At 39.2% G+C, this 24,344-nt stretch overlaps 2 protein-coding genes and 1 non-coding gene across 3 annotated transcripts in view; 2 read left to right on the top strand and 1 right to left on the bottom strand.

The window, feature by feature from the left end:
- The window catches only part of c22h11orf65 (chromosome 22 C11orf65 homolog), a 60,750-nt gene extending 43,427 nt beyond the window's left edge, over positions 1-17,323 (top strand). The window contains exons 3-10 of the mRNA XM_078281259.1: positions 13,870-13,953; positions 14,092-14,184; positions 14,262-14,315; positions 14,416-14,613; positions 15,186-15,316; positions 16,190-16,336; positions 16,452-16,507; positions 17,186-17,323. Of these exons, the coding sequence (XP_078137385.1) occupies positions 13,870-13,953; positions 14,092-14,184; positions 14,262-14,315; positions 14,416-14,613; positions 15,186-15,316; positions 16,190-16,336; positions 16,452-16,507; positions 17,186-17,253 (831 nt within the window). The 3' untranslated portion in view covers positions 17,254-17,323. The remainder of the gene's footprint in view (positions 1-13,869; positions 13,954-14,091; positions 14,185-14,261; positions 14,316-14,415; positions 14,614-15,185; positions 15,317-16,189; positions 16,337-16,451; positions 16,508-17,185) is intronic.
- Positions 17,324-18,311: 988 nt separating this feature from the next.
- trnac-gca (transfer RNA cysteine (anticodon GCA)) lies at positions 18,312-18,383 on the bottom strand. The gene has a single exon. It is a non-coding gene; the product is annotated as a tRNA-Cys (tRNA).
- A 161-nt stretch (positions 18,384-18,544) lies between these two features.
- pomp (proteasome maturation protein) lies at positions 18,545-22,229 on the top strand. Its single transcript, XM_078281009.1, has 6 exons — positions 18,545-18,654; positions 18,978-19,075; positions 20,139-20,199; positions 21,341-21,442; positions 21,687-21,780; positions 21,885-22,229. Exons 1-6 carry the CDS (start codon positions 18,583-18,585, stop codon positions 21,950-21,952), a joined length of 495 nt encoding a protein of 164 aa, XP_078137135.1. The 5' UTR covers positions 18,545-18,582; the 3' UTR covers positions 21,953-22,229.
- Positions 22,230-24,344: the final 2,115 nt, after the last annotated feature.

Genomic DNA, 24,344 nt, shown 5'->3' with positions numbered 1-24,344 from the left:
CTTTAATCGTTCACATAGTCAGGCACATTCTACCCCAATTCAAGTAATATGTCTATACAAAGCTTACATTTATTAGGCTCTGTATCATATAGATGGTAGACTTTGGTGCTATGACTCTGGGCTGGGGATAACACCTTTCTGCAGACAGTTTAAATAAAAAAAAAGCCGATATAGGATTCATTTTGGCATAAAGATGTGGGAGACCTAAGGGAAGTGATCTCCAGAGGGCTTGGTTGCATAGAGAATTTGATAAGGTCATATAATCTACAGTCTGCAATGGTCAAGTGTGACAGGACCTGGGTCATTCTCCCTCCTGTGGATCAGTGGCAGAAAGCATTGTATGTTTATTGCACCCCTTGGTATATAGAGTTTCTAAAACACGAGAGTGACATTTCTTTTGTGCAGTGCACTGTTTGATTTCAAGGAAGTGTGTGAGAGCTGCTAGAGATGTATGCATCAATCCGCTCATCTGCCTCTGCCAACAGCAAATAAATATCCCTAAATGTAAAATAAACCACATTGACTTGAGCATGGCAATACATTGAAGAGACTTAGTAAGATAAATAGTATAATATCGTCTCATAATCTCTTTTCTGTTCAGTTAATTTGTTTAAACGACATCCTGTAATATCCACATTAGCCTGTATTGACCTCACAGCCCTGTAATTACATTGTGATGGTAACATAAGCCATGGTGGCAACTGAATACTACTGAGACTATATACATTATGTAACATAATACCACATGTAGTATGAATAAGTAGCAAATGTAACGTGGCACTGACTAACTGCACCCATTTTGGGAGGCAGATCTTTTATATTTCCGGAAATAAAGCTTATCAAAAATAAAGTCTTTCAATTGATAATTTAAGTTGCCTCAATGATTCAAGATACTAGATATGATGTATACTAGAGACAAAAGGATAAACCATGCTGCCAATAATAAGCAGGGATGCTTGGATGATTCTGGCCCCCATTCCCACCTGGTAACTTACAACATGTTCAAACAACAAAGAAAAAACAGAGGGCAGAGAGAGAAAAGAGCAGTTAGAGCAAGCAGATGTAGACACACACATATCAGGAACTAATTAGCAGTTAAAACCTAGTTTGAGTGTCCTTATTGTATTCCCAGCAGGATTTCAGTGCCTGTTATGACTACAATACAGTTCAAAGCAATGAATCACTTTGAACATGTTTTGTATTTCTGTTATTTTGTCATTACTACAGGCATTTCTAGCCATGCTAGCGACATGGCTCTAGGGATGAAATTATCAGCATCTGAACAACTCTTGGATGGATTGTAATTAAATTTGGTACATATATTGATGGTTACCAGAGGCTGAATCCTTATTACTTTAGGGATGCCCTGAATGTTCCTGAATGGCCACCATGACGTTGACATTTGTGTTTTTGAGTGAAATGTCTGACAGATATTAGAGGGATATGGTGTGGTTAGTAACACACACAGCATATAATTATGTACAGATTCTACAACTCATAAAGTAATGCAATGACATTGGTTGTAACTGTATTTAATGATTGTACAAGTAAATCATAAATTACAATAATTATATTAATCCATGCATGAGCAGAATAAATTCAGCAAGTGCAACACTCCCAGTAAATGGAATAAAGATGCAGGGAAAGAAAGCATTGCTAAGGATTCTCCATTAAATCTTTTTAAACACAACCAATGCATTAAGAACCTTCCCAGCCTGATTGTATGTGCAACTTCAAGCTTCATTCTTATATGCACTCAATTTAAGGACTGAAGCATTACACATTTACCTCGGAGAATGTATGAAGAATTAATCTTTTGACTCTCTGTTGATAAACAGCTTAAATTAACTATATTATATTCTGAAATCTGTGAGGATGAAAAAGGCACCAGGTAGCTTTGGGCTCTTTCTAAAGTTCTGAGAAAAGCCATTTCATTTAGTCAGTGTTGTGAGTTTCCTATTATTCCTGCCCCAATTTAATGAGGCTAAACAGTCATTAGGAGTGGATTGAATAGCATTTACGTAGAAGTGGACTCACTTATGCAACAAGAAGAGCATTGTCGTCATCAGTATCAACATGACAAGGATTTGTTGTAAAGAAAAACAGAGCTAAAAGGAAAGCGAATATAGCACTTACTTGCATCAGTCGTCTGGAGCAGCACTCCAAATCAATGCTATTGAAAACAAATCGAGCGTGAACATTTTGGCATACTAGTGAATATGTCTTGTCCTTTAAGCCCCTTAAAACGTGGTTACAAATGACAATTTCTCTTGAACATGAAATATTCAAAGCATGTTTCCATTTCATTTATTTACATTCATTATCGAGCCATTGAAGTTGTTTACAATTCCTACTGGTGCTATAGAGGTGATACATTACCTGCAACCAATTAAAATGTTTCCTCTTCTTTCATATACAGGATATGACTCAGTCTGTGAACTTTGTAAAGAGTAAAGTTAGACTACAGACTGTATAACCATTTACATGCCAGCAGCACCTGGAGCTATACTCAGATGTGTTCCTGTTTCCTTTTAATATTAGCCTCGTGCAGCTCAACCTGTCTTCCTGCCTTCATCTAGAGTAGAGCAAACCTCTCTGTGCTGGCTGGAGGAGCTATTTGGGAAGTTCTGGACAGACTGGAAATAGATTAACTGGGTTGTCTTGCACGTGCCTGCACGAGTCACCTATCCTGTGGAAACTACTGTATCTGTGTCAAGAGTGATCGCTGAGAGAGGAGCTGAATGTTGATGTCACTCCGGTCCAGCTTCAGATTCTTCACTTCATAGAGTAATAATCTGCACCCTTTGTATATTTTTCTGTTCTCAATTCTATTCATTATAGCTATTCTAATGATATTCATTTCATTTCATTAGTCCAAAACTAAAACAGACAAAATGTTTTTTGTTTTGGTGATTGCATTTGATAAAAAAAATAATTTCTGTTTGTCCTGAACACCCTGAGACGCCTGCTTATGTTACCATTTGCACTGATTCTGCAATTAGCACAGTGGGAAAATGCGATACAATCAGATCTCTATTCAAACGTTTACAATGGTCACAAAGGGGAAGAAAACATTGTTTTCGGTCCCAGTTAAGGCCATGTTAAAATAGCACAAAATATGTAGAAATAACAACAAGGCTATTTCTGCTTTTACAGGCTTTATCAAACCTCTCTTAAACAGCTTTGAACGAGTGTGTTAATCTTGAACAATGGGGGAAGCCATGACTCAAGCAGCTAAAAATAATAAGAAAAATAATATCTGTGTGTGTGTGTGTGTGTGTGTGTGTGTGTGTGTGTGTGTGTGTGTGTGTGTGTTCTTGTTTAACTATATTCGTGGGGGTCCAAAAACCGGGAATACAGTATACTTGTGGGGCCAAAATGCTGGACCCCACAACTTTAAAGGGCTGTTTGAGGGTTAAGACTTGGTTTTAGGACTAGGGATAGAATTAGGTTATGGTTAGGGTGAGGGTAAGGGTTAAGGTTAGGCATTTAGTTGTGATGGTTTAGGTTAGGGTAAGGGGCTAGAGAATGCATTATGTCAATCACGGGTCCCCACAAAGATAGTGCCACGCACTGTGTGTGTGTGTGTGTGTGTGTGTGTGTGTGTGTGTGTGTGTGTGTGTGTGTGTGTGTGTGTGTGTGTGCTATTGATATCGGTACATTAAGTAATTTTCTTAAGGGGAAAGGTCCGTCGAGAAAATCTGCAAAAGGAGGAAGCACCTGTTCTCTTTCTCGACACGCACCCACACACACACACACACACACACACACACACACACACACACACACACACACACACACACACACACGCACACAATGTGCACTATGTTCTACAGTTAAAAACAAGATTAAGTCTACAGCCATGCTAGTAGATCTGTGAGACTGTACATTGGCAGAGCTGTAAGTTAAAGAGAACATATGCTCATTTTCCAGTTCATACCTTTTTTTATTTGTTTCTAGAACATGTTAACATTCTTTGATGTTCAAAAAACTCATATTGTCTGTCTGAATATACCTGTTAACCCTCTGTCTGAAATGCTCCGTTTTAGCACCTGTCTCTTTTACGAAAAAAACCCAGCCCGCTCTGATTGGTCAGTGTTTCCGGGTTTTCCGCATCTGCGCTCTCTGAATCTCTGCACTGTCATTGCAGCCAGGAGATGACTGTAATGGCACTGTCTACCTATTAAAAGTATATCTGTGACGCTACAACTTTACGTCAGTACTGACGGCTCGTTTAAAGGCACAGTTTATTGCAACTGTGTGCATTGTCCATGGATTAAGTGTTTTTATACTTTCACAGTATTTATACAGCACTTAGACCTTCTTTTTAATAAAAAGAATATATGGAAATTTCACTTTTTACAATATGGGACCTTTAAATGTGAATGTCAGCATTGGTTACTTTTTGTAGGTGTTGCTTTCTGACTTTGTTAACCCCTATGTGTCACAGAACATCTTTTGTTTCATGTAAAGCCCATGACTTCATTGTGTTCTTAATTATGGATGAACATAGCATGGGAATGTTCATGGGATGAACATTCACCGGGGGTGCATACAGATTGAGATTCTGCAGGAATTCACTTTTTTTATAAGCATTCACCACCTACTGCAAATTCAATTTAAAAAATCCATTTATAGACAATAAGCTAATTTGCAAACATGTCACACTTTTGGAAAAAAGCTTTTCTGTTCCATTTGTTGCCTCCACAAGCACAGTTCTGTTTAGGAGGCTTTCACTTTTATGGGAGAAATATGTTAATTGTGTGTGATACACTCTTGCTGTTTTACACTGATAAAGCTGAGAGGCTGTTTTGACAGAAGCCTTTCAGTGGCATTGGTGGCCCAGTAGTCTCGCTTTGCCAGACCTTCCTCCACAGCACTGCGGAGGAGGGTCTGGCTAGTCCACACAGCATTCCGGGAAGGGAAAAAAAACGTGCTCTGGTTTATTGGCATTTCTATAAACCAATCACAATCGTCTTAGGCGGCGCTAATAGACTCGGGGAGGAACTTGTTTTGGTGCAACATGTGTACGTTCAAAAGTTGTTTTAGTCGTGCAACAGAAAACTCAGATTAGACAGATAGTCTAGCTAGCTGCAGAGATCTGAGGAGCAGTAAACCATAGTCCTCATAAATCCACCGGAGTTTGAAATGCCAACACAAAGAAAGCGTAAATAAACAAACAACCGGTCGAAAAGAAGGACAACGGCGGAATTTCCGGTGGCAATGGATCAATCATAACAATGGAAGGTCGTGGATATAGACTAGTGGTCCAGTGAAATCAAGGCACTGCCTTTTCCTTCCCATGATCCAGGTTGCAAAGCTCCAGTGCTCTAGAGCAAGCCAATAAATCCCTTCCAGCCTTGGAAGTGTTGTTTGACAGCTGGTTATGTTTTATTGAGAGAAGCAAAGGAAAGAAGAATTTCTTCTCAGTGAGCATTGAAGAAGCACACTGTTAATATTTATTTTCAAGCTCAGATTGGGTTCTGTTGTGCTGGCCCTGAAGGAAACCATTTCCACCCTTCAGCCTTAACCTTCTATTCTCTTTTGCTAAGTGTGGTGGAAAGAATGGATGGTGCAAACCATACTAAACACTGTTGATACCAAATGCCTCCAATTCCCCTGCTTGTTCACAGTGATGAAACAACCAATTTTCACTCTAAATAAAAAATATGAAACAGTCCCATTTCAAATAAATCCAAATAACTCCGTTCACCTCAACATATACTGTAGCTGCTATTTTGGCTGTATATTTTCATACACGATCTAATGTTATAACACTTTACACGTCGCTGGCCACATTTATTTAACAGCCAAAAGACCCATACCATCAGTAAGTCATCCTAAAAAAATATAATGAGTTGTCAGTAACTCTTAAAGGAAGCGGAAACAAAGACCCTTTAGAGATATTTGTTTAAGTTCAATTACATTCTGGTGGAATACAGGACGGCTTTGCCTAATGAAGCTTTGATTCCTGTTGGGCTTCTGCTTAAATGAATTATAATAACAAGACAAAAAGGCAGCAGTGACTGTGTAAATCTCCACCTGAGAAACATGTAACACACACCCTATTGTACACACACACACACACACACACACACACACACACACACACACACCACATACACACACAACACACAACACACAACACACAACACACACACACACACACACACACACACACACACACACACAAGCACCTTCCAGCATGATTGCAAGCTTCATTAAATAGTTTTGCCAGCTGTGATTACATCTATATAGGCTACGTTTAATATTCATTTAAAGAAGACAGCAATGAAAGCAGAGAGAGAAAGAGCAATAGGAGAGAGCCAACATTGTGCCACTTTCAGATAAGCTTCTGTTCCTATAGCTTCTGGCTGACAGTGGATGATATTGTGTAAATGCTTCTCAAAAAGCTGAGACATGACAGCTCGTGTCTGTCGTTTTAGCTCCTTAACACTGTAACCAAGATTTAAAAAATTCTGTGCATTTATGTAACAACTACAGCTCCCATGGATTTAGTAGGACAATGCAATCAAGCAAAAGAAAGGGATTAATTCCTGCATGCGTCCGCACAAAATTGAACTGAAATGAACCTTCATTAGGGTGAAATTTTCCACTTTCTTTAGCTAGCTAACATCTGTACATTCACTATATTGGCCGGTGAATAAACATAACTTGATATCATACCAGTAACTTTACAATACTGTAAATCTGAGCACCTTCAGCCATATACTATCATAACCTAGTAGGGGTGTTTGAGTATACTTGTTCCAAGTATTGGGCATTGTTCTGGTAGGCATAATAAGACAGCTGTAAGATCTACCTGTTACCAGTAAAAAACTAAAATAGTTTTCAATTGAATTAAGATGGTGCTATGTTAGAAATAGCTTAGTCTTGCATTGCCAGACCTATCTCAACTGTGCTGTGGAGTTAGGTCTGGCTACACCACAGATACATTCTGGGATAAGAAAAAAAGCTCTGGACGCAGCAGCGGTGGTATGTGTGTATTCAATACAGTAACCTGAGCTATTTAAATTAGGTGGATAAATGGTTAAACATAATTTGCTTTTACCAGTGTATCGTCGTACTTCATCCACAGTACTCCCGTAGGTCCCAAAACGTCCCAGTTAAAGAGTATATGTTGTTAACATATTATTTGTAAATCTTAAAATCATTCACTGAAAGAACCAAGCAGGCCTGCCTTGTTGGACGATCCAAATTGATGTAACTACTGAAGTCATGTTGAGTACAGCATTTTATCTTTTATTGAGAATTTTTAGTTGGCTTCAACCACCTTGCTGCTTGCTTTCAGCACTTTTCACAAGTATCAGAGGATGATGAGCACAACTATCTCTTTGAAGAGCAGCATATTTTCCCTTCAGCAAAGGGACAGCTGATATGAAAGTCCCGTTAGATGGTTCAGAGAGAGACAGAGAGAGGGGAAAAAGGCAGACAGAGGGCGAGCTGGATAACGCGCAAAGAAGACAAATAACAGTGAGACAGAGAGCAAACAGACATATAGAAGAAGTGTAGATACAGTAGGTAAAGATTGGCAGGCTTTTAGCTGGGCTGCAAAAAGGCAAATTAGCGTTCAGTTAGTCCATTTAATCTGAGATGAAGTGAGACATAAAAATAAAACGAGCAGAGTGAAGAGAGATAAGAACAGTGTCATTAATGGAAGCTGGTTGTAGCCTCAAACCATAGACGGCACATGGTGCTGTCACTCTCAGATGATGAAGAAGTTAGGACGATAAAGACACAAAGAAAGAGGACGCAAGGAAAAAGAGAAAATGAGCAGACAGTGCTGGAGAGTAAAGATAAAAAGGAAACACAAGATAAAAAGAGCAAACAGTAAAGCTGGTGAGGAAGAAGGAGAATGAAAGGACAAACTATGAGCACACTGATCTAACTGTATGACCTCCGCCTCTGCCCTTCTGAGTCTATTATTAGTTTTATTGGAGGAAGCTTGGTCTTTTGTCCCACATATTGATTTAAGTGTGTAAGCGCTGAAGTGCTCTGATGAAGTGAATTGCATTATTCTCTGTATCCCTGCTACTTCTTTAAGGTCGGTACAGTAGCATCTTATCTATTTCTTGTCATTTTGATGTACAGTCTGCCACTGGAGGACTTCCCAGCAAACCCAAAGTGTGTGCCTTTTTGGTTCATTTAATGATGGCGTTAAATAGAAACGTATTTCTTTTTCAAGCTGACTTATCGGAGGTTGGAAATGATTGATTGTGTTCAACACACAGTACAAAAGCAATTTTTCTACCACTCATAAGCTTTGTTACAGAAGTCTCGATCAGTCGCTGAATCAATAAAAATCAATCAACTCCAGATCAATCTTCTCCTTCCTGCCTTTGTGAGCACATATACTTATTTGTACATTCTTATATTTTCTGAAATTGTAATTTTCTTTTCTGTAAAGAATGTGGTAGAACTCAAGATCAAAAGGAGAAGGCAAAACTATATTTGATATTGGAAAACATGAGTCACATTATAAACCATTCTTCTTAAAGAAAATACCTTTACCTGAACTTCTGCTTCGCTGAAATTTCACTCTTGACATTGCATGCATATAAAATTAAAAAAAATAGCTATGTTCATCCCTCAAAAGCCTTTTGGCAACAGTTCCTGGCAGATTTGATCATCTTCATCATGCATGGGGCTCTTGCTTCAGGACAAATTATTATTATTATTATTGTTATTATTATTATTATTATTATTATTATTATTATTATAGTAATTAAGCATTTCATGTGACAAGCTAGAACTGAAAAAAGATTTGAATCTGCATTCATCTGTAGAATTGAGAAGGAGTGTAACTGCTCCTACTGGCTGGTATGTAAGTCAGAGTTCATCAGACATTGCTCGGGGAACAATTTGATAATAAATAAACCTGCCAGCCTCCATGATCTTGTTTGGACTTTTAGTTGGTGTTGGAGGCAATGTGCTGAAGGCATCTCATGTCTGTGTGATGAATGTATTTGCCTGTGTGTACCTATAGCTACTGTATATTTCCTGTATATGCCCTATAAAGGGTCATGATTCACACTTTAGCCCTGATGAAACAGCACAAGAACTACTCACACTGTCTACGCTAGGATACATCACCACGCTGCGTGGAGCACTGAGTCATGGTCCTCCACTGTGTTTACACAGTGCTAGTATCGGCGAGGAGTTACAATCTGTGATTTTGGAGGGTACTAGTCAAATTTAAAACGGCCAGTTTAATCATGATGGAAGCCACCTGGCTGCTCTGTCTACTCGCATATGTTCTATCCATTTGTTGTCTGCATAAGTGCATTAGGGGTAAAGATCATTAGTCCTGCAGCCACTCAGGATAAGTCTTTTTTTCATTTAGTTGATGATATTTCAGTCTATTTATTAATTTGCTCTGATAATCTGTTCCAGTGGTTCCCAACCGTAAGCCCACAGTTCTATCAGATGAGCTCTCACCACCATCCACTATGGTCCAGATGGGTTTACTTGAATGGGTTTTTAAGCTGACTGTTATGTACAATATTTCTCTTTTGCTCAAGGTTTGCTAAAGCGTGAATTCATAATGTTACCTTTTTTTCAGAAGTGGGATGCTTCTACGATTTATCTATTACTTTGAGGGAGTTTGGACCGCTCTGCTCAGTAATTTTCATTTGGTGTTACAGCTGACTTAGGGGTTAGTGGGAGGCGTGTCCTGTGCAGTCAGCCTATTGTAGCTGGTAGTATGTCAAAATCACAAACAATACATTTGTTTCAAGTAGCTTTACCATCCGTACAGCACAGCATACATCTTCTATCCTTAAACCCTCAATTCTGGTATTCTGATGATAAATATACTCAAGATCTGCACACATTTGTTATCCCATTTGTGTGGTTATTTTCCTCCTAAATACAAATGTGTGTATATATATGAATACCAAATCATATTATATGGTTTTAAATAAGAAGAGCTACTGCACAATCCTTCCACGTGCTTCCCTGGGCCCTGGTTGGGAATCACGGATCTATGTAATAATATTTGTTGTAATTCTAATAAGCTCTCTTTGCACTGACGTCCCTTATTCATTAACACTTCTTTGTTCACTCCAGCCAGATAAATGCAGCAATGCTGTTGTATTCCCCACGTCTGATAGATGATCTTAAAAGCATTCATGCTTTTGGAAAAGTCCGTTTTTGAATTTTAAGCCAGATATGCATGTTATGTTATGGTGAGCTAAGAATGAATGATCATACCCCGGAACAATCTTGTTTAGGCTATAGCACATGTCAGTGCCACAACCCACACCTGGATAGAAAATAGTTGGATGCATGCATACTGCCAGAGTGAATGGGTGCATTATGTTTTATTATCCAAACACACTGTATGAGTAAGAACCAATATTTTGCAATCTAAATAATTTACAAGCTTATTGTAACTGTTATTTTCCCAGCTGTCTTTACACCTTTGAAACACGTGCATTAGTCTTATACTGCCCCCTAGTGTTTAAGAGACGAATGGCATAAGACGGGAGGTCTCCAGGCTGCAGCCATACACTAGTCTTGGCCCTTTTTGGCGAAAGGAACAAGTTGCCCTGCAGTAGGAACAAACTGCCCTGAGGAATGCTCTGAGGTTGGACTGTTGAAGCTAAGGTTGTGACGTAAATGTTGGGATATCTGTGAAAGAATGCAATTCCCCCTTGACCGTGTGAACTCCATAAAGTGGCTGCTGGTGTGTTTAATGAGGGTCTGGAAAGACAAAGCGTCTCCATTTGATGACAGACCATCAACATAACTGTCGTCTATAATGGGCACTGAGGTAAAAGCCATTCACACCATTACAGAAATAAAATCCTAACAGTCAGAAGTCAACGGAGGAAATAACACAGCTACTGTGCGTGGCTGATGAAGAGTGAGTAGGAGAGAAATCATTCAGTGACATGTAGGCTGTCTAAATTTGGCACACCTAGATAATATGCAGAGTTGATACGAAAAAGGGGACGTTCATGATAATGGTATTTTCAGCTATGAATATGAATTGTGTCCTTGTATCTTATATTCCAGGACACAGCACATACAGTTTGTCTTCCTGTCTTCTCATCAGTGGGTGTGCCAGTGACAGGGAAAGGGCAGCATGATGATACACAAGACAGTGACATCTGTAAATCAATCAGAATCTATATTCTTTTTATTCCACACATACAAATTTGTATTCTGCTACACACTACTCCATAGAGACCAGTGAGACGCTAAATTGAATACAATATTGGATTCAGTTTCTGCAGATCACACAATTATTATCAACTCTCCCTCTTTCTTCTCCGTGAAGTTAAAAAACTCTTTTTTTTCATCAGGTCCCTATGACTTGCATCCTTGAACTCTTTCAGTATGTCTGTAATGTGGCTTGCTGTTGTTCTTGGCAACCAACTCCAAACTAGTTCAAATACTAAGCCATCAACAAATTAGCAGAGCTGTGTCATACTGACATTGTCAGTAAAACCCAGGCACTCAAGAAAAACATAATTCAGAAATCAAAATGTTGTTATTAACTTATATCCAAAAGTTATATTTTGAAAAGTATGAATGCATAAACTATTTTCTTCTATGTGCTGGAAGTCTGGGAGCCATGCAGGTGAACATCTGTCCTTGTAGGAGTCAAGATGACAGATCATTCCCCATGGAGAAAATAAACAGACTGAAAAAAGAGGAATACTTCTGTTTTGAGGAAGTGTGGATTTAGTTTTGTTACATGCCCGCAGGCTTTGGTGAGGAAATGCATTCTGTGGATATTTGCATAATGGACATCTGTCTATTTAACAATTCATACAGCAACCGTTTTGGTTCTGAATTATGAGCACACGTTGTTTGGAGAGCAAATAGGGCAACCGCCCGCGTTATCTGTGAACCACAAACATGTACATTTCAATATCCAGCATCTCATAAATACAAAGGGAGTGAATTCACTTTCCATTTGATTTAAATGTTTAGTCTGAAACTGTCACAGCTGAGGAGGCAGAAATTGAAACTGAATCTTTAATTTGTGTTTGTCACTGGATTCAGTTGTAATTGGGTTGATTCACTTGGGTTTGTGACAAATTACTGACTAGCCTTTACAACATTTAATCCACTGAAAACATGAAGCACCAGACTTTATATTGCCAGGAAACAGTGCAAATCTGGAATGGGTTGCCCTTTGAGATGTTTTTTCTTTTTTTTTTGCAACCAGCCTCTTAAATGATTGTAAATATCAATTTTACTGCCGTAAAAAGTTATACTAATTGTGAAAATCACAGAGTGCATGATTGAGGTCCGTGTGTGTTTAGGCTTTAGATATGTCTGTGCATGCACATCAACATGCTATTGAGTGTTTCTTTACTCTCTGTCAGAGTACCTTTGTTACTACAGACATGTAAAGCCACTTAAACCACATCATCCACAGGTCTGATTTGCTGCATATGCTTAAATAACCAGAGAGAGAGATCACACACAGCCTGGGGATGACACTGCATAACACTGTCTACACTACAGACTAACTGAGAGAGTGGGTTGGGGGCAGAGGGTCTAGCTACTCATTACAGATTTTAAAAGAGCCTTACTGATTTGGCATGTGTGGTGCACACATTAGGTCGCTCAAAGTAATATGTAATGTGTGAGTCATGGAAAGCCAAAGAAAAGCAACAGTTAAAAAGCTCCATAACTGCCAACGGGTTAAAATGTCTTTTTGTTCACCTTGACCTGCACTGAATATCAATCAGGTCTGGTTATTTTCCTCTCAGACACTGACAAATCAATTGTTTTTTTGATCAAATGATCACTCTATACAATTAATGCTGTTGTTTGGCAGTGGTTTGTGATTTTAGTGTGTAATGTTTAAATCCACTACCTGATGGCAGATGACCCTGGCTTCAAAATAAAAGCATACATTCTTTTGGACATTTCAGACAGTGAAGTTGTCTTGACAAAAAAAAAAAAGCATTTATACAAATATTAAAAAAGTGAGTTACCTGTGTTCTTTTGTTTTGTTTTGTGTTTGGACTCAGGAATGTACAGGTATTTGATTACCTTGACCGCCATTGACAATAACTTTTGTTTTGAAAGTACATTCCGGAAAACGTATTCTTTATTGTAATCACTATGTTGCTAGGTTACCCAATGAAATAATGTGTCAACCCGCGTTAAGAGGCAGCTTTTAAGTTAGACACTTTATTACAGAGGAAGTCATGGGGTAATATTAATGTTTTCTTGTTGTATATTTTGGTGTGTGTGCAACATAACAATGTTTTTAAGTCAGGGTAAACTGTTAAATCTAACGTTTGCTATATCAAATCATGTAGCTAGCTAGGTAATCAAATGCAGTGTAAGTTAGCCTGTGTTTTAAGTTGCTTTTCAATTGTTGTGGGTCGTCTTAGCGTTAGCTAGCTAGCTAGCTAGGTTAACTCACAGAATTTTGAACAGAGTGTGTACTGTAAGCAGCATTTTAATCTCGTAGCAGTTCAGGTGGAGCTAATTTGAACTACTTTATAGACTTTTGAGTAGATTCATCTGTAACAATTGATGGTATTTTACAAAATGATCACACGTTTTGCATTTAAAATCTTAATCTGTTAAAAAATAAATGAATAAATGTTAATAAATGTAGTGGACTAGAAGTCTAGTGCAGTAGAAGTATAGTAGTAGCAGAAAATGAAAGTACAAGTTCATACCATCAGACTTGACTTGAATACAGTACTTGAGTAGCCTAAATGTAATGTAATTTCATAAAAACAGGGCTCCTTAAAAGAAATATTTAAAGATTTAGTAACACAAGTTCAATCTTTCTGCACCCAACTGTCTGCCTTCTCATTTTCTCGTCCTTTTTCTCTTCTCATTTCTAAATCTACCTCCAGCTTACAGGTAGACGGTCCCCAGGAGGCCCTACAGGAGAAATTGCAGCAGATAGCAGCCAGAATCATTCAGAAGGCCTGGAGAGGATATGTGGTGGGTGCTGCTGTGGGCGCACACACACACACACACACACACACACACACACACACACACACACACACACTCTTGTACATGCGGAATTTAAAGTCAACAGGCATGAAGTAAACACTCTTTTTATTACCCAAACTGTAGTACAGAGAGGTCTTCAAGTATTTCAAAGACCAAATCAACAGTTGCAACAGGCAGGATCCACGAACGATCCTCAAAACGGTCAATCCTCGGGAGGTAACAGCAACGATGCTCTCTATAAAATGAAAACAACGAATGGAATTATTGTTAAGATTTGATTTTTCCTGTGGCAGACAGAGTTGCTGGATGCTGCTGCTGGCGTGTTCGTCAGATTTCGACTCGGAGGGGTAAGAGCTAAAGAGGGAAATAGTGGTAAATGACTCGACAGATATGCGAATGATAATGCAGACGTACCTGCTAACATCTTGCTTATACCTTTGCCTTCAGATTACCTTTCCTCCCAACATCTATTACAAGATCTTCACCTATCGACCTATCACGGATGTGTGTGCCTACAGCCCGAAGGACTACACCAAGCTGGACCTTAAGAAGTCTGTGTACGGACAGACCAAGACCATGCAGGAGGACAGATCAGGATGGTACCAGCGCATGGAGAACAACAACTGGAGGCTCTACTGTAGCAAGGTGAAGAACAATTCAGAGGAAATTGTCTGCTGAAACATAGTCTATAACGACGATGTTTCATTTACGGGATTGTTCCGGTGCCACCGGAGGTTCCGCCGGATGTCCCTCACCTTGTAAATTCCGGTCGATTCGGGAAACATCCTCTGAGCTAGAACCGACAATCAAATTATATTTATCTTTTCTTTTAATAAAATTCTCATCACACATTCAACAGCCATTTTAATTCCAGAGCTTACCTCCCTACGTCCACACGTTCCACCAAAACAAGTTCCTTGCCAAGGCTATTTTGCAGAGGCACCGTACCTGTGTCCCGCGCCAATTGTGATTGGTTTAAAGAAATGGCAATAAACCAGAGCACGTTTTTCTCCCGTCCCGGAATGCTGTGTGGATTAGCGAGACCCTCCTCCGCATCGCTGTGGAGGAAGGTCTGGCAATGCGAGACTAGCTGAAACATAATGCTCTCTCACACACTGTTTATTTAACGAAAAACAAAGTGAGATATAGGTTTAACTGGTAGCAACTAAAAGCAGATGTTATGAAGTCTGTGTTTATGTGCTTCTTCTCTTTGATAGATGGTTCCCATTAGTGAGCCCGTAGAGATCAGTGCTAAGAAGAAAATTGACTTTCACTATTCCAGGTTGAAGCGGCAACAGGATATAGACAAATTCCGGAAGAAGAAGAAAATTGAATGGATGAAGCAGATGTGAGTTCTATACATGTGTCTTTTGCTGTGCAACAATGGCCTCAAGCCGTGATTACAGGATAACTGTACATGCTAGCCTCAGTTTGTGTCTATTATGCATTATTATAACATTCCAGTCACAGAGCTAAGCATCCTAAAAGATAAATTGCTGATTAGTGAAGTGGGAACAGGCGTGTCGATGGGTGAGGCAGTCAGGTGATGTGGAAAACTATCTAAATCTGAAGGGAAAAAGTATTGTTAGTGAAACAACAAACCAGCAATGGCAACAATAATGGGAGCAGGACACAAAAGACACCTTTATTCTTTACAAAGCAGAATGAGCAGTAGTTCAAGCAAGGGAGGGAATAGGAGGGAACAGGTAGAATGGGTTGGCAGAATGAGAATGGGATACACCAATCTGAACAGCACATTATACATCTTGGGGAAGCACCCAACTGGGTTATGCGAGCCGTGCCAACAGCCAGAGACGGTACAGCATATACTTGGGGCATGTAGGGGATACGGGGCAGAAAGTGATGTTACTCTGAACACCCACACAGTTGTTTTCAGTTAATTTGGCTGATTGGACCTCCTCCCAGGAATGTGTGAGTGTGTATAGACTGATCAATTGACATCTTCCTGAATCTCCTGTTAGCTTCATTGCCCCTGTTAGGGCAGGACAAATGACACCTTTATCATTCTTATTGGTAGAAAAGATGCGTGATCTGCAGAATCTCTGATTACATTTCTGTTTATCTTTACTTTATTTCCATATATTTTAATTTCCTTTTAATGCCCTTTGTTCTATTACAAAACAAGTAGAATACACATCTAAGGCAGAGTTCTGTGCAGTGCTGTGTACAAGTGTTTGTGTGTTCTCTCCATGACATACAGGTATAACCAAGGCCGTCTGCAGACTGAAACGGTGCACGGACACATGGAGACGCTGGTGGAGAATTCAGCCCAGGAAGTGATGGACTCCATTGAAGAGAAAGAAGATGAAGAGCTGCTGGCTTGGGCCAAAGCTCTCAACTTTGACGAGTAAGCTTACCGTCAACTCGTAGGAACCTTGTGACATTGTAATGCTTTCTGTTGAATAGATAAATGATTTAATCATCATCATTTTGTAAGATAATTGTCTCTTCTGCCTGTGCAGGTATATGCAGGAGTGGAGCACTTTGGCCTGCAGTTACTTCTCTGAGCCAAGCAGAGGTGAACATGTGTAGTGATGGCTGCTGCTTTAGAGCAGGGATCTTCAACAGGGGGTCCGGGACCCCTAGGGGGTCCTCAGAGTCAATGCAGAGGGACCTCAAAATTATTGTTAATTTTTGAAAGTTTTTTCAAAACTTGTAAAAGTCTTTACATGAATCCAACATATTATTAGCAAATATAAATCCCCACTGCTTACTGGCCTATAGTCAAGGTAGTCACTAAGGCCATCCACAGATGTGTGCCACATGTATGTTTAGCATTAAAACATGCCAACAATTATTAATCTGAATAGTTTAATATTATATGCAAAAAAAGGCTTTAGGCTGCCCTACACGTTATTGTAGCTATTGTAGCTATTGTAGTTAATATGCAACTTTATTTTATAAAACATACAGTATGTAGTAGGGGGTCCCTGCTCCATCTTTCTTTCAGTTAAGGGATCCTTGGCTTAAAAAACGTTGAAGACCCCTGCTTTATAGTATATGCTGCAATGCCATCTGCTGTTTAAGTTTAGGACTACCCAGGCTGTATTTCCATCAGTGTATATCTCACCTACTGCAGAACTTACTGCTGACCATGGTTTTGTTTGCCACTGATCTGCTCTCATTTTATTCCGTTTTTTTTCTTTCTCTCCCTTTGTCCTTTGTCTCTTTTTCTCTTGGCCTCCTCCTATGACAGATGTTCATTCATATCCACCCTGGTTAGATCTCCATGGGTTGGCTGCTGAGGCTGATGAAGACAGTTAGGTAAAACTAGCTAGCTAGATTCCTCCCCAGGGCCTGGGTGGAGGACGGTGATCACTGTCTCCATAATAAAACAACATAAACAAAATCTGCTAACAAAGTTTGGAAAGAAAACAAGGGGGGGGGGGGGGGGAATGCAGATAAAAGATGGAACAAAATAAAAAACGGTCAGACCAGAGGTTATGATTAACCGCCCCTGCCAAAAAAAAAAAATTCTTATATTTTTGCCCTCTCTCTTTCTTTCTTTATCTTTTAAACCTCTCCCCCCTTTTGTACACACACACGCACACGCACACACACACACACACACCCACACACCCTACACAACACTCAACAACACACTCTCTTTTGTCATTGTATGTTTTGTGATTCCTCGTCATGTTAATTATGTCATGTTAATTATGTCATGTTACTCAATATATTGTGTCTTGTGGATGGATCCTACACCATGATGACACTGGAGGAGCTGCTTCCACTGCTGAGTACCTGAAAAAATAGAAGATGGACTTTCCAGAGATTATTAGATTAGTAGATGTCACCGTCCACAAAGTGATCATGAGCTCTGCTCAATTTTTGTGACACCCACCTTTGAATGTTAGAAGTGTATGAACAGGAATAATAAAAAGAAAATACAAGGATGTGATGGATACATTTCACTGGAGACTTCAGTATGTGTCTACTATCTTTAATAGGCTTGTGTCTGTGTGGATTTTATTTTGGGCCAGAGGTACTACCGGAATATCCGACATAGGCCTAATATTGGATTACTGGATTACTCTACTCATATAGTAAACTAAGTGTATGTCCACCTCTGTAATGCTAGTGGAACATTTTGCCTGTAATATCACCATTAACAGTTATTTTCTACATTATGAATTATTTTCCTCACATTCTACCCAAAAACTGTTAAAACAATGCGACTGCCAAAGATACTGATACAATCTATATATATGTGTAGAGCTTTGTAATGTGACTACATAAGTACAACATAGTTATACGATGTTGTGTTCACTGTCACTGATCATCAGTGACAAAACAGTGTATATCACTTTTTTGAAAAGAGGGGGCACCCGGATTTGAACCGGGGACCTCTTGATCTGCAGTCAAATGCTCTACCACTGAGCTATACCCCCTTGTACCAAAAGCGGGTTGTGCACCATTTTTAAAGACAGCTATCTACCAATGTTTCTTTTATTGTTGTGTTATAATTTGGTGGAACTGTCACACGAGGATCAAAAACAAATCAGCTACAGCGTAAATTGCAAGGATGCAAAATACAACGTTTTTTTTTGTAAAAGTAAATTAACGCCGGTTTGTACCGGATGTGTCGTAATGAAAACGCGACCCAACCGGATATGCAATACAGTGTATCGAAAAGAAAGTGGAAGAAACGGAATCACAATGGTATGCTTGCTGTTTTATCTTATCTTATGTTATGTAATTTATGCTATCGTAACCGTATTAATTACAATGATATTGTTTTTTATAGTTATATGCATATTTATTTCACCTCCTCACACCTTTGTCTTCTGTCTTTGTGTCCTCTGAAATCCAGTAGTTGTGAATTTGATTAGTCACTCGAGCTAATGCTAGTTAGCGCTTAGCTATGAGGCTCCTGAACCTGGCTAAATATGGTTTTAGATTTCGGTGTTTGTAACTGAGGTATGACAAACTAAATATTACCAATTGTAAACGGTGAATGTGTATCGTCTGTTTGTTTGTTACAGAATACTCGAGGACTCCGCTCTCAGCTGAAAGACAGTGTACCTGTGGCAGGCTTATGTCCACAGGGAGCTTATGGAGTGCAGGACTCTCTGCGTAGCGGGTGAGACAACTGCCACAAATAAAACTAATCTGGTGTCCCCTAGCTAACGTTATATGCATAATAGCTATTACATTCCCCTACCATGCTCGTACAGGACGGACAGACAGATATGTCTCTGTTTAAAATGCCGGTGTTAGTTGTGTTTTTGACACTAAATTGACATGAATACTTTTAATAAACATACAATTACACCGTTGCCTCACTGGTGGCGGTGTGTACCTGGTTATCCACTACATTTAGATTTCCAGTCTGTTGTAACATTAGGGTGGGTTTGTGTGTTGGTGTGTGTTTGAGTTTGTGTGTCAAAAATGTGAAAGATATATGTGGATGAGTGGGAATGAACGGTATATGTGGAAGGTGGATAAATGGTAGCCTATATGTGGATGAGTGGAAGCATGGAGAGTGTATGGTTGGGGAGGTAGGTATGTAAAAGTATGAGCATGCATGAGTGTGGTTTAAGATCCTGTGGAGTAGAGAAATACTGTTACTAGTAGGAGTTGTACTCTGATTGGCGTATGAAATTACACAGTATGCGGGTTTATGTATTACTTCTTGATGGAAATAATAAAAAATAATTATAAAAAAAAAAAACAAGAAATTGCAGGACAAAAAGCCCATAGATATGATTGAGATAATTCAAAAAACAGCATTACAATTACAGTTAGTCAACCAGAGAGGACTGAGTTAATTTTTTTTCAACTGTTAAATATCCTGCTCATCACATATCTGGATAATAATATCTGTGTTCACGTTGTTGTCAGCTTCAAAAATGTATTTTTGGTTAGGCTGTGACATAGTTGTATTACTTTATAAGTTCCTAATAGCTGCTATATATATCTGACTGGGGAGTGACCTCTGCATAAAATAGTGACGTGTGGATCATCGATTATCTTAAATGTCTACGTGTTAGAAGACAAAGATGTCGTTTGTGTGACAGCTATCTCTCTCAAGAGGGACTGCTGTGTGTTAACGTTTAATATTCCCAGCCTTGAAACCAAATGAAACGCAAGTTACATAATACAGATTTCCGCCTGCTTATAGTATGTCTTCTTTTGCTACACAGCTTTACCAGCGTAAAGAATGAGCTCCTTCCAAGCCACCCACTGGAGCTGTCAGAGAAAAATGTGAGTAATCTAAATTGTAAGAGAAAAATAAGAGCTCCTACCCAATTCACTTTGATTAGACCTCTTCTTTATAGGACTATGTAGATGTGTACAGAGTAGGGCTGGGTATCGGTCAAAAATATTTCAATACCAATACCGTGACTTCGATACCGGTTCCTGAATGATAGTTTTATTTTTTCGATACCAATTTTATAAAATCCATTTTAACAAAAAATAAATTCCAACAGTACACATTACGACACAAATCTTTTTATTTATTTTGTAGCTCCTACTACGTGAGCCCCGTCTCTGTGCGTGCTCTGTTCTGCCTGCCTCTACGACGTGTAACGTTAGACAGCCAATCACGAGCATTATTAGATATTGGTAGAAGCATGCTGAATGCTTATTGGCTCACTGACGCTGATGAGATTTACTCCTTAGGTTATTGACATTTGCTATTGAATGACGTGGCATTTTTCGATATTAAGGAGGCAATTCGGTTGGTGCCTAAAAAGTATTGAATTCAGTACCCAGTCCTAGTACAGAGTCGTTAAAAGCGGCAACTACACACTGAGGACTTTTTAACAGCATACTTTTTGACTTGTTGTAGTAGGTCTAAGCACAGGTGGAACTCCTACGCTAACACTAGGCCCGTTTGAGATGAGCCAGGCCTGCGCAGAATCAATCACCGGCGATGGCAGCCCAATGCATGATGGTTAGATTTGTGTCCGCCTTGACGTCATGCACACGTGGGCAACGATAACCTCACGAGATCAAGGCGGCCGCAGTGTGCCACGCCAACCTCGCCTAATTATGTAGTCCTAGTTAATGTTATTAATCACACCTGTGCCTCTTCTACTCTGTGGAAATGTCTGTCATACACATCTTTGCACCATTACAATATATGTAAACTGTTATTGTTATTATTGTTATTGAATCTTCCCTTTTTTTTGTGTTTTTAACAATAAAACCAAATTACCTGTACATTCATGTTAAGTTAAAATGTCTTTACTCTTAACTACACAACCGATGGCCCTGTTTTATTTGTTACACGCAGAGCAGTAGCAGTAGGAACAAGTGAAGGTTTAATGGTGGAAATTCTACGGGACTCTGTTGTCCCGGGGGGCTGCTAAACATTTGACTGTGTTTCTGTGGTGTGCAGTTCCAGCCGAACCAGGACAAGATGAATTTCTCCACTCTCAGAAACATCCAGGGTCTTCATGCTCCACTCAAGCTGCAGATGGAGTACAGGGCAGCTAGACAGGTAACGCACGCACACACACACACACACACACACACAGTGTACCTTCTCACACACACACACACACACACACACACACACACACACACCCCGTGTAAATTCACACACAACTTTCATGTCCCAGTAATCCACCTCCCCAGTTCTGATAGCCCTCTTCCTTTGGCTCCTCTCCCTGTTCAGTGTTTGTTTTTAAGTCCTTCTTCTCTCTCCATAAATCTTGATGTCTGTCTGTCCCTCCTCCTCCCAGATCCAGCGTCTGCCATTCTTACAGAGTTCAAACCTGGCTCTGGACACGCTGCGAGGCAACGACGAGTCCATCGGCTTTGAGGACATCCTCAACGGTGAGAGCCTCATCCCTTCACCTTTTTACAAAACCATTCACACAACTGTCTGAATAGGAGCTCTAACCACCACCACGCTGTGTTTGTGTCCTGTTACCCTGCAGATCCAACCCAGAGTGAAATGATGGGCGAGCCACACATGATGGTGGAATACAAACTGGGACTGTTGTGAAAGAAGATTGGCACACACAATACATAGTTACACACGTAGATTTAGGTTTATTATTTGTCTGCATACATTTGTTTATTGGATCAAAAATCACCAACTCTGGTTCTGGAGAATTGAGTCTGAAATCTTTTGGGAAAGAGAGGGACTCGATGTGTGTGTGTGGGGTTACCCTGTAAATGACTTAGATCTGTAGTGTTGAACATCATTCAGACATGGATTCAGTGCTGCTTTTGTATGATTCCAATCCGGGTTGATATTTCTAATAAACTTCATAACCTTCCTCCTGATGTTGGTTCATTTTAGAAATTATTTAACTTGCAAGAATATATATCACATAATCTAGAATTGTGTGGCATAGCAGACAAACTTGATCAGGCCACAGAATGTTATTACGTCTTTATAAAATGCTAATCTTCACAATGTGAGGTATCTGTGAAGATGAATCTGATATTTAATAGCTCTCTGCTGTTTGATGCCACCAATGCGACATTGCAACACTAGCCATTGCACTAATGTGTTACACTCTACTGACAATGTAAGTGATAGGCTGTCATGCCTTGATAAGTTACACCCATGAAACCAATGAGTGAAGGTGATCCACTGTGTTTGCACCGCTGTAAGAGGAGCTGCTCGGAAGCTGGAGTATGATACTTTTCTGTCCATAATATTTTAGTTTGTAATCAACCACAGCTCGTGATCAACATCTGCATCAGTCCATTACAGTGCTGGAGCTGTGACAAACCACCTATGGCAGGGATCTTCAACAGGGGGTCCTTAGAGTCAATGCAGGGGCGCCTCAAAATCATAAGTTAATTTTGGAAAGTTTTTTCAAAAGTTATAGTTCATTTTTGAATTTTTTTCTCTCCAAAATTAACATTAGTAATCATGAATCCAACATATTAGCAAATATAACTCCCCACTGATGATAGGCTTACTGTCCTGTAGGTCAGGTAGTCACTAAGGTAGCCGTCCACAGATCCAGTTCATCCTAAGGATTCACTGTGCCACATGTATGTTTAATATTAAAACATGATTTATAAAATCATGCCAACAATTATTAGGCTATTTTAAAAGCTTAGTATTCTATGCAAAGAAAGGTATGTATAAAGGTCTTTAGGCCTTTCTACACGTTATTGTAGGCCCAGTTTAATGTGTAACCTAATTTTATAAGTAATATGTAGTAGGGGGTCCTTGGCTTAAAAAACATTGAAGACCCCTGACCTGTGGGATTGTTAAATAAGAAAATATCTGCTCATTGGTCATTTTTAAACGATCAGGTGCTGAAATTGTAATAGCACATATACAGTAGGCGTAGATTCAGCTTAGAATATGAACAGTGTTATGTCATTGATGAAGGAAGATCAAAAAGTAAAATATCGTATGGCAAATAGGCTACTGGTTATTATGTTAAGTAAGTCATTGAATTGCTTATGTTTTCCTGCCCATTTTCACATGTCACCATTACAGAGGTTTCTATGGGTAACATATTATTTCTTCCACATTTGGCTATAGGGGTTCAGCGGTCAACATAGTAAAGTTGTTTATAGTTAGATGTGTGGACTCGATATCTGTCCAGACATCAGCATGTCGGTGTCTCTAGGGTGAGATGTGTCTGTCAGGACACACAAGAACTCACTTAAAGCATTCCATTGTTGCTATGTTTGGTCTCCACGGAAATCTTTTAGACAAGATTTTCATTTAATCCTTAAATGCACATGTAAATATTTTGAAAAAAAAATGAATTAATTGCTATTTCTATGTAGGCAAAAATGAGAATTTCATGATTTCTTTTTTCAAAATATGACCTTTATTTTCCAATTTACACTATTTATCTCCCGAGACATATTTAGAGAGCATATTTCGAATGGAATTCCATTGCTAGGCGACAGCCTGGCCCCTTGTTAACTTCCTGTTATAGATACATACATTGCAACAGGAAATCCACTTGGGGCCATTTAGAATGTTTATTTTTACAACTGGGAAATGGTCTATACATTTAACATGTTCCCCTTTATTTAAGAGTTAATGGGACAACTTTTAAAACATTTTACAAACAATTAATTAATTAGTTGCTTTCTTTCATGTTTTGCAAACAAGATTTTTATATATAAACTGAACAATAGTTATCTCTGCCAGGCTAAGCATGGAGCAAAAAGGCATTAACAAGTATATTTTATCTGAAGTAAAAATAAAATGAAGCATTGCGTCATTATTGGTTATGATTAATATTAGCAGTAGTGTATCTCGGCAAAAAAGGCCGCATCTTAATCACAGGTTCATTGCACCACCCAGCCAGCATGCTAAGTGACCCAAATCTAACACACCCGCAATTATACGTAAACCAACAGGTGCATGAGTGAAGCTAAAATACTCAATGCTAACATGAGCATGGTGG

This window comes from Sander vitreus, chromosome 22 (assembly GCF_031162955.1).
Source record: "Sander vitreus isolate 19-12246 chromosome 22, sanVit1, whole genome shotgun sequence".
Classification (NCBI taxonomy): Eukaryota; Metazoa; Chordata; class Actinopteri; order Perciformes; family Percidae; genus Sander; species Sander vitreus.
The sequence above is the reverse complement of the archived record's forward strand: the minus strand, read 5'-3'. Positions and strand labels throughout refer to the sequence as shown.

What these genes read in the sequence shown, in the direction of transcription:
- pomp (XM_078281009.1), top strand. Translation starts at nt 18,583, where the DNA reads ATGAAAACGCGACCCAACCGGATATGCAATACAGTGTATCGAAAAGAA. An exon ending in GAAGAAACGGAATCACAATG is followed by an intron (nt 18,655 to 18,977) that starts GTATGCTTGCTG and finishes TGTTTGTTACAG; the next exon opens with AATACTCGAGGACTCCGCTC. An exon ending in AGTACAGGGCAGCTAGACAG is followed by an intron (nt 21,443 to 21,686) that starts GTAACGCACGCA and finishes TCCTCCTCCCAG; the next exon opens with ATCCAGCGTCTGCCATTCTT.